Source organism: Podarcis raffonei, chromosome 3, assembly GCF_027172205.1.
Source record: "Podarcis raffonei isolate rPodRaf1 chromosome 3, rPodRaf1.pri, whole genome shotgun sequence".
Lineage (NCBI taxonomy): Eukaryota > Metazoa > Chordata > Lepidosauria > Squamata > Lacertidae > Podarcis > Podarcis raffonei.
The window spans coordinates 123,145,334-123,160,605 of record NC_070604.1 but is presented as its reverse complement, the minus strand read 5'-3'; the positions used below and the strand labels follow the sequence as shown (position 1 = coordinate 123,160,605).

The following is a 15,272-nucleotide window of genomic DNA, read 5'->3' as shown; positions in this document are numbered from 1 at the left end:
GAAACAACATATATCTCTTTCTCCACACTCTCAAATCTTTCAAGTTTCTCTTCTTGTCCAGCTGCATGGACTTCCTGAGTCAAATCCTTATCAAATTCAATGGATTTGTTTACTGTTAAGTCCAGAGTTGCAACATTTGTAGCCAAAACATCAATTTGGCCTTGTAACTTTCCCAAGAGAAGAAACACTCTGTCCAATTTAGCTTGAATTTTTCCTCCTTCAGCCATTCTTGTAATGTCCCAAAATCCCCTCTAGAGGGATTTTGGTTACTTTATCTTCCTTCCAGTTCAAATCCAAAAATCAAGTTAGTTTGTATCAGTTCTTCCTTGTTTTCAACAAAATATAACCAAATTGTAGCAAATATATCCAGCAGAGATAGCAGAAACAAAGTTCTCTTTTTCCTTCTTGACAGCTAATTTGACAGCTGTCAAACTCTTCTATATCTCCTCAACAGGCTCTCTCGCGGATCACTCCCGGGTCCGGGGGGGTGGCACTTCAGCTCTCAAAATTAGCTCTTATCCTCCAGTAAAATTACTTATAGTGCCAAATCGTGAAATTAATGTCTTTTACCCAATAAAGAAGAAGAAATTCTCTCGACCTTAGTTAGCTAGTCCTTGCTTTAGATTATTTATAAGACGGGGAGACAGACTTCCTGTTTGCGCCTTCCCCGATCGTGCCTAATTCAAAAAAAAAATTTTCTTTACAAATCCAATTTCCGTATTACACACGGGTTGTTGCTTTTAGAGTCCAATTGTTCACAAGAAGAAGTCAGCGCTCTCCGACCATGGCATGCAGCTTCACTCCGCAGGAGAAGCAGTCGACTCTCAGCACCGCGCCGCTCACCCCGTCCCCCGTTCCGAAGCCTTTAAAAAGGCTCCTTCACGGGTCGGGGGGTGCAAATGGTGCCCGCCGAGTCACCAAGTTCACAGGCTTCAGCGCCTGTGATTTCTGAGGGTCCCCGCGTCGCCGCAGCGGTAATACCCGGATCCTGCGGAGCCGATTCCCTCCGGAGCTCGGAGGGAATCCGCCATTAGCCGATGGCGCTAACCCGGAAGTCCAGCACCAATGCTTCTGAATCCCAGTTGCTGCAAATCACAAGAGGAGAGAGTTGTTCTTGTGTGGAAACCCTGTTTGTAGGTTTCCCATGTTGCAGGAATTTATGTATAGGTTGGGGGGGGGGTTGCCCCTCCAGCAGATATCATGAACATGCAGCTCACTACCAAAACCAGCACAATCACTTTTGTGACTTTTGTGATTTGTCCCCACAAAACACTTCATCACAGTTTCTTCCTATCTATTCAAAGGGCCTTTGCTGCACGATACCAAATGTAACAATTCACTGATCAATGCATCTATGCACTGGCTCACTGGGAAAACTTCAGAAATTCTTATAGACAGGTGAGCTCAGCTCTTCAGCAGCCCCTCTGCCTGAGGGATAATCCCTGGCCTCCTGATACCTGAGTGCCAGACAGGTAGCCATTCCAGAAATAACAAACCCAGATGAAGACAAAAGGGTGCAATTAACTTGGCTGGGAAAGAGGGAAATGTAAAGATCTCTTTTGTTCCACTTGATGGGTGTTTGGTGGAGGGCAAGGAGAACCATGGGGCAGGATCCAGGATGCTCAGATTCCTGCCACTAGACCTCCCCTTTCATGATGTATGAGTGATGTAGTTTGGGGGGGTGTAACATGGGGATTGGGACGCGGGTGGCGCTGTGGGTAAAAGCCTCAGCGCCTAGGGCTTGCCGATCGAAAGGTCGGCGGTTCAAATCCCCGTGGCGGGGTGCGCTCCCGCTGCTCGGTCCCAGCGCCTGCCAACCTAGCAGTTCGAAAGCACCCCCAGGTGCAAGTAGATAAATAGGGACTGCTTACTGGCGGGAAGGTAAACGGCGTTTCCGTGTGCTGCGCTGGCTCGCCAGATGCAGCTTTGTCACGCTGGCCACGTGACCCGGAAGTGTCTCCGGACAGCGCTGGCCCCCGGCCTCTTGAGTGAGATGGGCGCACAACCCCAGAGTCTGTCAAGACTGGCCCGTACGGGCAGGGGTACCTTTACCTTTACCTTTAACATGGGGATTAGCAGCTAATAAAAGTTTGTAGGCTCTTTTGTTCGGGGCTTGCATCTTGCGGCAGGTGGGAGTCCTGTCGTGACAGTCTTCAATAAAGACCAAGCCTACTGGCTGCTGCTTTGCTCTGGTATTCCTGGCTGGTGGCCTTGTTTTTTGTCCAAGGGAGCCCTCAGATTTCTCTGTTAACACCCAAAAGGGGCATCTGCTTGGCCACTTTGAGAACAGGACGCTGACCTAGCTGGCCTCTTTCTCTGCCCCCTTCCCACCAACACCTCCCACCTGCAAACTCAAAGAGAAAATGAGGTAATAGGATAGGAGTACAGAGATGTAAACGTCCAGCCAATTTATTTGCAGCCTGGAATGAAGCAACACAGACCAGCTGTGTCCCGCCTCTGGAGGAGGATAAGGAAAGCAAAGGTCCCTGCGGGAGAGTCCCTTCCCCAGCCCTCTGGCCACGGAGCCTTTTCTGCGCCAAGGCAAGCGGGCTGAGTGCCTTTGCCGAGGCCCTTAGGGCGCGCTGCTTCTGTGGGATTTCTGCTTGGACGAGGCCTTCTTGAATTGCACCGGGGAGGGTTGCCTGGACAATTTCTTCAGCGCCCCGGACTTTTGGGGGCTCCGTGGCGCCTTGGGCGTGCCGAGCTGCAGGGACACCCTCCGGGAACTTTGCCTGGGGCTGGGCTCCAAGGCATTTATATTTGTGAGCAGAGAGTCCTGCCTGTGGAGCAAGATCCCCTCGTGGTTTGGGGGCTTGGAGTCGTCGGGGGAGGACGAAGGGGACCACGGCCTCTCGGGGGACTTGGGCAGGGCAGGCGGGGAGCCCTGCCTCTTGGGGGGCTTGACAGGTTTGCCTCGCACCTTCGCCCAGACGTTCTTGATGCAGAGAAGCAGCCGCTTCAGGATGTTGGGGCGCTTCTTGGGGGGCACGGCAAGCACCGTGCTGGGGGCCGGCATTCGGAGTTCCGGCTCGGGCTTCATTTTCGGTGGCGGGACGGGTTTTGGGATGCTCCGGCCGTGGTTTTTAGGCCTCATGTCCAGCCTCTCTGCCGACTGCTGCCTGTGCACGCGGACAACCTTCTCTGGGTCCCGAGGCTGGGGGGCGGCTGCCTTGCTCTTCCGCCGCTTGCCCTTGCTCCTGTCCGGCTTGGAGGGCAGCCCCTCTTTGCCCGGGCGCGTCCGGGAGGCGTCCGGCTTGCACACCAGCCCCCATTCGTTGGCCTCGGAGCGCTTGATCTTCAGCAAGAAGCCCAGGCCCATGTGGACCTCGCCTTCGCGCACGCTCAGCCGGGGGTAGACCACCAGGGAAGGGCTGTACCGCGTGGGCGGGTGGGGGCAGTAGGGGGTGCAGCGGCCGCAAAGCAGGCAGACGGGGTACTCCACGCACGGCCGGCCGCGCCCCTTCCCCAGCCCCTTGGCCAGGGCCTGGTGCAGGTCCTGCACGGCTTGGTCCTGGTCCAGCGACTCCACCAGGGCGTGGGCCAGGCACGGGGTCTTGCCGGGTGGCACAGCAGGCTGGCACACCTCCTGCTGCACCTTGGCTGGGCCCAGGGCCAAGCAGGGCATCTCCAACTGCGTCTGGCACATGAATAACGGGTCCAGGACTGGTGGGCGGGTGGTGCTCATCACGTCGCGGATTGCCAGCGGCCTGGGGGCTTCGGGTGCAGTGGCGTCGGCCCAGCTCAGGCGGCGCACCTTGCGGTCCAGGGTGGCGCTGATCTCGATCTCCAAGGGCTTGGCCTTCGGGCTAGCGGCCCTTGCCTTTGGGCTGGCGGCTCTGGCCTTTGGGCTGGCAGCTCTGGCCTTCGGGCTGGCGGCTCTGGTCTCCTTGGGGTTGCTGTGGGGCCTCCGACTGCCCCCGACATCCCTCTCCTTCTCCTTGGGGGTCCCGGGTCTGCTCAGCTCCTTGGCCAGGGGGCTTTTGCCAGGGCCGAAGAGGCCAAGGAGAGTCTCCAGGCCCTCCTTGGCAGCCTCGCTGCCCACCTCGCCCATGGCCAGGCCCCGGAGGCTGCTGTGACTCATGGTCTTGCATACGAGGATGGGGGGAGTCAGTAGCTCTTCCCGGGGCGGCGTGGGGGGCCTGGGGCACGGACTGCGCACGTGGAGGGTCTTGGGCGGGCTCTGGCGGCCTGCCGGGTGGGGCTGAGGGGGCGTGCGGCTGCGCGACCTCTGGCCTGTGGACAGCTGCGGGCTGGCGGCCCACTGAGGGACCCCGCCTTTGGGAGCTTCGAGGCTGACCATCCAGGCCCTGCCTTTGGGGCTGGGGTCCCGGCGAGAGAGCATTGCCAGCACTGCATCCTCTTCCTTCTGGCGTTGCTTGGTGTGGACGTGCCAGTTGAGCAGCTCTTGGGACTTGTAGTCTAGGAAGCCGATCCTGTTGGACGGTTTTGGTGGGTGGGCCGGGCCGCTGGGGTGTTTGTTGGTGGGGTGCCAGGGAGGGGGGGTGCAGATGCGCCTGGTGGTGGAGTCCGAGCAGGGCGTGGTGCTCCCCCATTGCCCCTGCAGCCGCTTCTGGTACAGGCTGGAGTCCTGCTTGGGGCAGGGGTGGGGCTGGTGGTGGGGTTGGTGGTGGGGCTGGTGGCAGACCACCCTGGGGGGTTTGGGGAGATGAGCTGCTGGGGCTGCCGCTGCTTTGTCCAGGGAGGTAGGAGCCAGGGAGGGGGGCACTGCTGACCAGCTGTAGCAGGTGGTGTCAACTTCGACCTCTTCCTCCTCTATATCTCCTCCTCCTCCTCCTCCTCCTCCTGAGGAATGGCCCCAGCTGCAGATGGAGGTGACAGACCCCATGGAGACATTGGATGGAGTCCGCGAGATCCTGGAGGGGGTCGGGTGGGAGAGGCAGAAAGGCAAAGGAGGTCAGAACAGGCCTTCTTGTTTGTCACCAGCAACAGAATGCTATAAGAATGTTAAGGTCTCAAATATAGAATAAATACAGTGGTACCTCTGGTTGCGAATGGGATCCGTTCCAGAGCTCCGTTCACAACATGAGCAGAAAGCAACCCGCATCTGTGCGGGTCGTGATTTGCCGCTTCTGCGCATGCGCATGACGTCATTTTGCGCATCTGCGCATGCGCGAGTGGCAAAACCCGGAAGTAACACTTTCCGGTACTTCCTGGTCGCCGCGGGACGCAACCTGAAAACGCTCAACCTGAGCAAACGCAACACAAGGTATGACTGTACTCATAAATGCACACATGTCTAAATATATGAACCACGTGTCTGAAATAGTTTAGGAGAGCAATCCTGAAGCCATTTTGACTCTTCCGGTGACCTCAAATATTCCTCTGCAGGAAGGGAGGCAAATGGCGAAAGCCTTCCCACTGTCCTTTTGCTTGCAAATCCTGTCTTAAGGGCGTATTTGTGTATGAATAGGGTGAGCCTGTGACCTGGATTCAGGAACTAAAGTATTAACCACCACAAAAGAATGGCCAGGCTGCCCAGGTAATGCGATCAGTGACCATTATCAGGTATCCCGGCAGGCAGTTCCGCTGTAGACTACCTCCTCCTGTGATGTATGTATGATGTTTTGGAGGGTGGTCTTGGAGTAAAGGGAGGGCAATTTCAAAAGTCTATATAAGGGCTTGCGCACCATTGTTCAGGGTTCTCCTTACACCTGCGCGTGGGGAGCGGGGACCCTGTTGCAACAGTTTAATAAAGATCAGGCTTACTAGCTGCTTTACTTCTCAATATTCTCTGGTTGGCCTCTGTTGTTTTCTCCTACCGACAGAGAACCTACAAAAGGACTCTATACAGCAGGGGTCAGCAAACTTTTTCAGCAGGGGACCGGTCCACTGTCCCTCAGACCTTGTGGGCGGCTGGACTATATTTTGAAAAAAAAATTAAAATGAACGAATTCCTATGCCCCACAAATAACCCAGAGATGCATTTTAAATAAAAGGACACATTCTACTCATGTAAAAACACCAGGCAGGCCCCACAAATAACCTAGAGATGCATTTTATGCTGATTCCTGGACCGTCCGCGGGCCATATTGAGAAGGCAATTGGGCCGGATCTGGCCCCTGGGCCTTAGTTTGCCTACCCATGCTATACGGGCTCAGATATCAAGGAAAGAAACAACTATCTGGCTTTTAGAAGACATCTGAAGGCAGCCCTGTTTAGGGAAGCTTTTAATATTGGATGAATTATTGTATTTAAACAGGCAGCCCTGTTTAGGGAAGTTTTTAATGTTTGGTGTTTTATTGTGTCTATAATATTCTGTTGGGAGCCACCAAGAGTGTCTGGGGAAACCCAGCCAGACGGGCAGGGTATAATTATAATTATAATTATAATTATTATTATTATTATTATTATTATTTCAAAGAATAGTCCTAATGCAAGGAATTGTAGAGTTGGAAGAGTCGCTAAGTCCAGCCTCCTGCAATGCAGGACAGCTGACGATCCAACCTCTGCTTAAAAACCTCCAAGGAGGGCGAATCCACCAGATCCCGAGGGAATCTCTTCCTTTGACAAGCAACTCTCATTGTTGGATGCCAACTCTCACCAGCCGCAGCCAACATAGCTGCCAACACCCTGGGGCCCTGGATGACCGACCATGAAGGGGCCAGGCACTCACAAATTTCAGTGCCAGGGCCACGCACACTGCATGGCACCCACGGCCCCAGGCACCCACGGTCACGGGGCTATGCTGGCACTCCTGCCAGCCAGCATGGCCCGTGGTCAGGGACCATGGCAGTTCTAATCCAATAAGTGACATTGTTCTTGTTTGTGTTTTCACCTTTTGCTTGGACTACTGCCATGCGCTCTACGTGGAGCTACCTTTGAAGATGACCTGGAAACTACAACTAATCCAGAATGCGTCAGCTAGACTGGTGACTGGCAGTGGCCACTGAGACCATATAACACCAGTCCGGAAAGACCTACATTGGCTCCCAGTACATTTCAGAGCACAAGTGTTGGTCCTGACCTTTAGGGATACTGGACGGCCTCGGTCCTGTATACCTGAAGGAGCGTCTCCACCCCCATCATCCAGCCCAGACACTGAGGTCCAGCACCGAGGGCCTTCTGGCGGTTCCCTCACCGTGAGAAGTGAAGATACAGGGAACCAGGCAGAGGGCCTTCTTGGTGGTGGCACCCTCCCTGTGGAACGCCCTCCCACCAGATGTCAAAGAGATAAACAACTTTCAGACTTTTAGAAGACATCTGAAGGCAGCTCTGTTTAGCGAAGCTTTTAATGTTTGACAGACTACTGTATTTTAATACTTTGTTGGAAGCCGCCCAGAGTGGCTGGCAAAGCCCAGCCAGATGGGCGGGGTATAAATAAATTATGATTATGATTATGATTCTGCCATGAACCGCCCTGAGATCTATGAATGAAGAACGGGATATAAATATTAAAATGGTAATAATCTGGAGGGCATCCGGGGTGTGTGCGCGCACGCAAAGGCGTTTCTGTGCCAAGGAAGCTCGGATCCGCAAGTGCATGGCGTTTTCTAGGATTTCCTTACGTGCCGCTGATGCGTTGCATTTGCCAGGCGAGATACTGGATGTTCTTGTCCAAGGTGTGCAGAGTGCGATGCAAGCTTAGGGTCTCGCACGATCTAAGAAAAGCCAGAGAAGCAGGGCAGCATAAGAACAAAATAAGAGTATGCTGGATCAGGCTAGTGGTCCGTCTAGATCAGGGGTCAGCAAACTTTTTCAGCAGGGGGCCGGTCCACTGTCCCTCAGACCTGGTGGGGGGCCGGACTATATTTTGAAAGAATTCCTATGCCCGCTAATAGTCCAGAGATGCATTTTAAATAAAAGGACACATTCTGCTCATGTAAAAACACCAGGCAGGCCCCACAAATAATCCAGAGTTGCATTTTAAATAAAAGGACACATTCTACTCATACGCTGATTCCCGGACCGTCCAAGGGCCGGATTAAGAAGGTGATTGGGCTGGATCCGGCCCCCAGGCCTCAGGTTGCCTACCCATGGTCTAGATGACTCTCAGTGTCTACACTTCTATGACCTTTGGGGAACTGGGACAGATGATGCTGCCTGTCTGATTTTTCACAGAATCACAGAATTGTAGAGTTGGAAGGGACACCCCGGGGTCATCCAGTCCAACCCCCTGCACTGCAGGAATCGAGGCTCACCTCTTTCCCGATTCTGTGCTTGTGTTCCATCTCACTTCCGTGTCTGTGCTGATGTCTCTTGCTCCTTCTAAAGGTGCTGCAAAGAAAGGCAAGGAGGAGCCCGTGAGCCGCGTGGCGGCGCAAGCAGCAGCATCCCGGCTGCCGCAGGGCCTGTGGGGCAGGAAGGTGGGAGGGCGCCCGCTGCTTACTTATCCACGCTGCTGGGTGCTTGGTCTGCTTCTTCTTGAGACAAGGAGGAACCTGTCGGAAAACAGCAAGGCGAAAAGAACAGAGCTGAAGGCAAAGCAGGGAGGCGGCGACAGAGGCAGGGGAGGAAACGGTGAGCGGGACTGAATCCCTTTCATAGTCTGCAGGGCCTGTCCAAGACTTTCTGCCGCCTGAAGCAAAGTGCAAGGAGTTTCCTCCTCCCAGGCAGACGGCTGAATCTTATTTCAGCATCCTTCCTTACACCCCGAGGACAGCGGCCTGGTTCAGTGGGTGCAGGGCAGGTTGCATGTCACACAGGCAGAGCTCTGTCCTACCCTAAAGGTGAAGGGACCCCTGATCATTAGGTCCAGTCGTGGCCGACTCTGGGGTTGCGACGCTCATCTCGCTTTACTGGCCGAGGGAGCCGGTGTACAGCTTCCGAGTCATGTGGCCAGCATGACTGAGCTGCTTCTGGCGAACCAGAGCAGCGCACGGAAACGCCGTTTAGCTTCCCGCCGGAGCGGTACCTATTTATCTACTTGCACATGACGTGCTTTCGAACTGCTAGGTTGGCAGGAGCAGGCACCGAGCAACAGGAGCTCACCTCGTTGCGGGGATTCGAACCACCAACCTTCTGATTGGCAAGTCCTAGGCTCTGTGGTTTAACCCACAGCGCCACCTGCGTCCCCTGTCCTACCCTAATTGCCATCTATGGCCGCTGCTTCACCCTGCCTCATGGTAGTGCCGGCCCTGTTAGTCTTGGTGTGCTTCAGGTTCCCCCCAGTTTTTGTTTTGTTTTTCCCCCCTTAAGAAGATAAGAAGCGCCTGCTGGATCATCTTGCCCAGGATCCTGCTCTCACAGGGCCCACCCAGATCCCTCTATGGGAAACCCGTACGCAGGATCTGAGCCCAAGAGCACCTTTGCCTCCTCTGGATCCCAACAGCTTGAATTCACAAGCCTTCCTGCCTTTGAATGTGGAGGCAGACCAGAGCCATTGTGGCTGGGAGCTATCCATAGCCTTCTCCTCCATGAATTTGTCCAATCCTCTTTGAAAGAATTGACCCTCACTGCTTCCTCTGAAAGCATCAGAACAGCACAGAGGGAGAGAGAAGAGGAGGGTCATTTTGTCCGGCCAGGAGAAATGCTGGTGCAAAGAGAGCGCAAAGATGGATCTGTCCCTCTGCCTCCAATGCCAGAGGAGATCTGCATCTGAAAGCGCCTTGCAGCTAGGAATCACAAGTGAGGGGAGGGCTAGTTTCATACAACTGTAGAGTTGGGACACCCAACGGTCCTCTAGTCCAACCCCCTGCGAGGCAGGAATCTCAGCTAAAAGCATCCATGACAGATGACCATTCAACCTCTGCTTAAAAACCTCCAAGGAGAGTCCACCACAGGGGAGACAACTTGGGCCCCAGGTCCCCGTCCCCCTGGACCTTGGAACCTGACTTCCAGTGGTACCGAAACTCAACCTTCCAAGATCTCAAGAGACCTCAGGCACCCACAGCCCCCCATAGTTGGCGCCCCTGGTCCACCACCTCCCAAGGGAGCTAAACATGTTTAGCCAGGAAAACTAAACGGTTGTTTTAGTCATATTTTCTATGAAGAAAGGTTTTAGCATTTACTGGCCTCGGTCCAGTATACCTGAAGAGGCGTCTCCACCCCCATCGTTCTACCTGGACACTGAGGTCCAGTGCTGAGGGCCTTCTGGTGGTTCCCTCCCTGCAAGAAGCCAAGTTACAGGGAACCAGGCAGAGGGCCTTCTCGGTGGTGGCACCCACCCTGTGGAACACCCTCCCACCAGATGTCAAAGAGAACAACAACTACAAAACTTTTAGAAGACATCTGAAGGCAGCCCTTTTTAGGGAAGCTTTTAATGTTTAATAGGTTATTGTATTTTAGTGTTTTGTTGGAGTGGCTGGGGAAACTCAGCCAGATGGGCGGGGTATAAATAATAAAATATTATTGTTGTTGTTGTTGTTGTTATTTGGGACTTTTTAAAAAGAAAATGCACATAAGAGGTGCCAGAATAGTTTGTTAAAAGTTTTTAAAATTATGCACGGCATGGAGAAAGCAGAGGGGGAATCACAGAATCTTAGAGTTGGAAGAGACCCAAAGGTCATCTATTCTAACCCTCCACAATGCAGGAATCTCAGTTAAAGCTGAGCAGAGTGTATCAGTTCCACTGTCAAACAGCTCTTGCCACCAGTAAGTTTCCCCAAATGTTTTGTCAAAATCTCCTTTCTTGGAACTTGAATTCTATCCCTCTCTCAGAATGCTAGCACTCGTGGAGGCTCAACAACGCTGAATGTTGGAAGATTCAGGGCAGATAAAATGCAGTCCTCATTCATGCAGCATGGTTAGACTGCGGAACTCTCTCCCACTTGAGGCAGCGAGTCCAGCAGCAACCGGTTGGTAGGCTATGCCGTTCTCGGTGCCAAGAACCAGAACCCCAGATCTCACCTGGGTTAAAAGGCTCAGCCTTACTTACCCAGGATATTCTCACGTTTTCAGCAGCCCAGTTACCGGCGAACAGCAACAAAAGCACCACCACCAGCAGCAACAGCAAATGGCAGCTATTTGGGATGGCATCCAGCAGGTTTGCCAGCATGGTCTTGGGGCAAGGCAGCTGCTCTGGCCGGACTCCAGGCAGGGAGTTCACAGGGCCCCTTCTCCCGAGGTAACGCTTGCATCACAAATGTCTTCTGTAGTCCACCCTGGTTGGCTCAGGGCCTCCCTGTGATCAGTCAGCCAGCAGCAGAATGGGTGGCATTCATCCAGCCCTCTGAGCTGGGCTGGGCTGAGAGGCAAATAACCCCCAAGAGTGGCTCCTGCCCCACAGCTGAGGTTTCAATTCTGAAATGAGAGGACCTGAAACTCAAGCATACTTGTGCTGCATATTGCAGAACCGCCAAGGCTCCCTCTTCCCCAGATGGACAGAAGTCATTTGAACAGGTAATGTCTTGCTTTTCCTTAAAGGTAAAGGGGCCCCTGACCATTAGGTCCAGTTGCGGATGACTCTGGGGTTGTGGCGCTCATCTCACTTTATTGGCGAACCAGAGCAGCGCACGGAAATGCCGTTTACCTTCCCGCGGGAGCGGCACCTATTTATCTACTTGCACTTTGTTCTTTTGAACTGCTAGGTTGGCAGGAGCAGGGACCCAGCAACAGGAGCTCACCCCGTTGCGGGGATTCGAACCGCCGACCTTCTGATCGGCAAGTCCTAGGCTCTGTGGTTTAACCCACAGCGCCACCAGTGTCCATTTTCCTTAGGACGTTCCTATTTTCACCATAGGGAAGGGTATGACATTGAAGGTGACCCGGAAACTACCGGTACTCCCTGGTCCTGAATGGGGCAACTTTGCCCCTGAAGGACCAGGTGCGCAGCCTGGGAGTCATTCTGGACCCACAGCTGTCCATGGAGGCAAAGGTCAATTCTGTGTCCAGGGCAGCCGTCTCCCAGCTCCATCTGGTACGCAGGCTGAGACCCTCCCTGCCTGCAGGCTGCCACGCCAGAGTGGTGCATGCTCTGGATATCTCCCGCTTGGACTACTGCAATGCGCTCTAGTGGGGCTACCTTTGAAGGTGACCTGGAAACTACAACTAATCCAGAATGTGGCAGCTAGACTGGTGACTCGGAGCAGCTGCTGAGACCACATAACACTGGTCTTGAAAGACCTACCGTATTTTTTGCACCATAACACTCACTTTTTTCCTCCTAGAAAGTAAGGGGAAATGTCTGTGCGTGTTATGGAGGGAATGCCTGCGGGTGGCGGGGGGGATCTGCTGCAGTCGTGAGCAGAGGATCCATGGTTCCCCTTCCTTCCCTCCTCCGTGGTTACAAAGCATGGATCCTCAGGATTTTTGCATTGGGCTACTCCAAACTCACTGTCAGATCACATGTCTGTGGCCACAGCATGAACCACAAAAATCATATATCCACTATTTTGTTTAGAATATTTTTTTTCTTGTTTTCCTCCTCTAAAAACTACGTGCGTGTTATGGGCTGGTGCGTGTTATAGAGCGAAAAATACGGTACATTGGCTTCCAGGACGTTTCTGAGCACAATTCAAAGTGTTGGTGCTGACCTTTAAAGCCCTAAACAGCCTCAGCCCAGTATACCGGAAGGAGCACCTCCACCTCCATCATTCTGCCCAGACACTGAGTTCCAGCGCCAAGGGCCTTCTGGTGGTTCCCTCACCGCAAGAAGAGAGGCTACAGGAAACCAGGCAGAGGGCCTTCTCGGTGGTGGCACCCACCCTGTGGAACGCCTCCCATCAGATGCCAAGGAAATAAACAACTATCTGACGTTCAGAAGACATCTGAAAGCAGCCCTGTTTAGGGAAGCTTTTAATAGCTGATGAATTATTGTATTTTAATATTTTGTTGGAAGCTGCCCAGAGTGGCTGGGGAAAGCCAGCCAGATGGGCGGGGTACAAATAATAAATTATTATTAATGTTGCTGTTGTTGTCATCACCATCATACAGCTGGAGAAGGATCAGAAAAGGGGAACTGAAATGATCCAAGGGTGGAACAACGAAGGAAGGTTGCAGCATTTGGGATTTTTAGTTAAGAGAAAAGGCAAGGGAGAGGTGACGTGATAGATTATAAAAGTGTGTTGCCAGGGGTACAGCATGTGAGGGGGGGCAAGGGAGCATGAGCCCTGGCGCATGGTTTTCTGGGGGGTGCAAGGTTCCCCTTTTCGTTCTGCCTGCTGTGCTGCGTCCCTCCCTGTCCGGGCGGGCAAGGACACACCACGGCCCTGCTTGGCTCCGGCAGCCAGGCCTGAAGCAGTGTGCAGGCTCCGTAAAACCTCTGCACCCCGTGGGTGTGTGCCCAGCAGCGTTCACGGTGAGGACTGGCCTGGCGCGGTGCCCTGGGGTGCGCCACCCCGCCTGGCGCATGCACAGCTGATTACAAGCCTTTATAACCCGCCTTTTCCTTCCAAGGAGCCCAAGGTGGTGCACCTGTTTCTCCCTCTCCTCCTTTCATCCCAACGACGACCCTGTGAGGCAGGCCAGGCTGAGATGCAGGCCAGAGCTGGCCCCCAGGTCACCTAGGGAGCTTCCTGGTCGACTGAGAGGATTTGAACCTAGGTCTCTCCCAAATCCTGGTCCTGGACTCTAACCACTACACCCCACTGGCATAGGTCGGTATCACTTTTGCCACCCTGAGCTCACCCTAAACACCCGCAAGTGTGCTGACCCCAGGCTATTTTCACATCTTAGTTACAGCCCATTCCGGATCTTGCTGGACTGAAGATATTGTTGGGTTTTTTAAAAACAACAACAACCAAGGGCAGATTAAGTGCATCCAGCAGATTCGAAACCCAATATTTTCACATTTAAAGCATGTGATTCTCTTCCCCTCTGAAAGGCTCATGGGTACTGTAGTTTGTTAAGCTTCCTGGGAATTGTAGCTCTGGGAACTACAGTTCTCAGGATTTTCTGCGGGGAAACCATGTGCCATGCATGGGCATGTGAAGAGATGGGAGTCTATTGTTGCATTATTATAATTGTTTTATTGTGCCCTTCTTGGGGATCATTTTTTTCTCATTACGTATTACCATCAATAATTTATGTAAAATAAAAAATGGAAAAAGAATCCTTTAATTGCAACGAAGGGCTCAGCCAGCATATTTTTTTAAAAAAAAGAATAATTAAAATAGCGTATTCACCCAGTGGTTTACCAGTTGCACTGGCTCCCGGTGGAGTATCGGGTCAGGTTTAAGGTGCTGGTTTTGACCTTTAAAGCCCTTTGTGGCTTAGGGCTGTAGTATTTCCGGGACCGCCTCTCCTGGTCTGCCCAGAGAGGACCTTAAGGTCCATGAATAATCATAGTTTAGAGGTCCCGGGCCCTAAGGAAGTCAGACTATCCTCCTCCAGGGCCAGGGCCTTCTCAGTGGTGGCTCCCACCTGGTGGAATGCTCTGTCCCATGAGACCAGGGCTCTGCAGGATTTAACTTCCTTCTGCAGGGCCTGTAAGACAGAGCTATTCTGCCTGGCTTTCCATTTGAACTTAGCCTGATCGTTTATTCCCCTTCCTTCCCTCCCACTCCCCTTTTTATGAACTTTACCCGCTCTGAGACCCCACAGCTAATTCTCCCCTGGTCTCCTCACTGGCCCAAATAGGACTAATTTAGCCAGCTAGCCCTGGCGATCACCCAATGTTTATCGGATGGATTTCCCCCCCCAAATTGATTTTTGAATTCTGAATTTATTGTTGTTCACATTTTATACTGTATTTTATGCTGTTTTTTGTTGCATCATTTAAGTGTTTTAAATTTGTTGTTAGCCGTCCTGAACTGGGAAGGACAGCGTATTATTATTATTATTATTATTATTATTATTAATAATAATAATAATAATTTAGTAGAGCATGATCCTCTGAATCCCAGGGTCATGGTTCGAAAAAAATCCCCGTATTTCAGGGGGTCGGACTAGATGACCCTTGCGCCCTCTTCCAAACATACAATTCTATGAGTCTAATATTAATTTTATATCCCGACCTCCTCCTATAAACAACATGCGCGGACCTCCTTTCCTCAGCGCTTCGCCCCTCACACAACACCCCCGCCAGGTAGGCCTCGCAATGGCGAATCCGTTTCCCGCCCACCGCTTTTCTCCTTTCGGACTCCAACTCCCATCAGCCCCTGCGGCGACTCCAATGTCAGGGCATGACGGGAGTCGTAGTCCAAAATGCCTGACGGGTCCCCACACGGGCTCCTCCTTCCCGAGGCGAAAGGTGGCGACTGGCCATGCCGGAGGTGAGGGGATTTGAACCCCAGGCTCCCACCCGGGCGCCGCGCTCTCCTCAACGAGCCCGCTAGGCCGAACGGCCTCCGAGGGGCCCTTCCCAATTATTCCTAACTCTATGGAACGTGAGGGGAACGTCACTTCCGGGAAGCCGCCGCCGCCTCCGCCGGAAG

General features: G+C 53.0%; 2 protein-coding genes and 1 long non-coding RNA gene across 4 annotated transcripts in view; 1 reads left to right on the top strand and 2 right to left on the bottom strand.

Annotated features, from left to right (window-relative positions):
* The window catches only part of LOC128411520 (uncharacterized), a 215,355-nt gene that overhangs the window by 94,628 nt on the left and 105,455 nt on the right, over nt 1-15,272 (bottom strand). The window lies entirely within an intron of this gene.
* The window catches only part of LOC128411519 (sterile alpha motif domain-containing protein 12-like), a 186,141-nt gene that overhangs the window by 105,176 nt on the left and 65,693 nt on the right, over nt 1-15,272 (top strand). The gene's annotated exons all lie outside the window — the stretch shown is intronic.
* Nucleotides 2,394-11,230, bottom strand: LOC128411502 (serine/arginine repetitive matrix protein 1-like). The gene is made up of 5 exons (XM_053383856.1): nt 10,835-11,230; nt 8,348-8,399; nt 8,160-8,235; nt 7,527-7,619; nt 2,394-4,874 (listed from the first exon to the last, which is right to left on the bottom strand). Exons 1-5 carry the CDS (start codon nt 10,952-10,954, stop codon nt 2,573-2,575), a joined length of 2,643 nt encoding a protein of 880 aa, XP_053239831.1. The 5' UTR covers nt 10,955-11,230; the 3' UTR covers nt 2,394-2,572.

Coding starts and splice junctions, on each gene's coding strand:
- LOC128411502 (XM_053383856.1), bottom strand. CDS start 10,954: ATGCTGGCAAACCTGCTGGATGCCATCCCAAATAGCTGCCATTTGCTG. Junction 8,400..10,834: donor AAAACGTGAGAATATCCTGG/GTAAGTAAGGCT, acceptor GTTTTCCGACAG/GTTCCTCCTTGTCTCAAGAA. Junction 8,236..8,347: donor GCACCCAGCAGCGTGGATAA/GTAAGCAGCGGG, acceptor CTTTCTTTGCAG/CACCTTTAGAAGGAGCAAGA.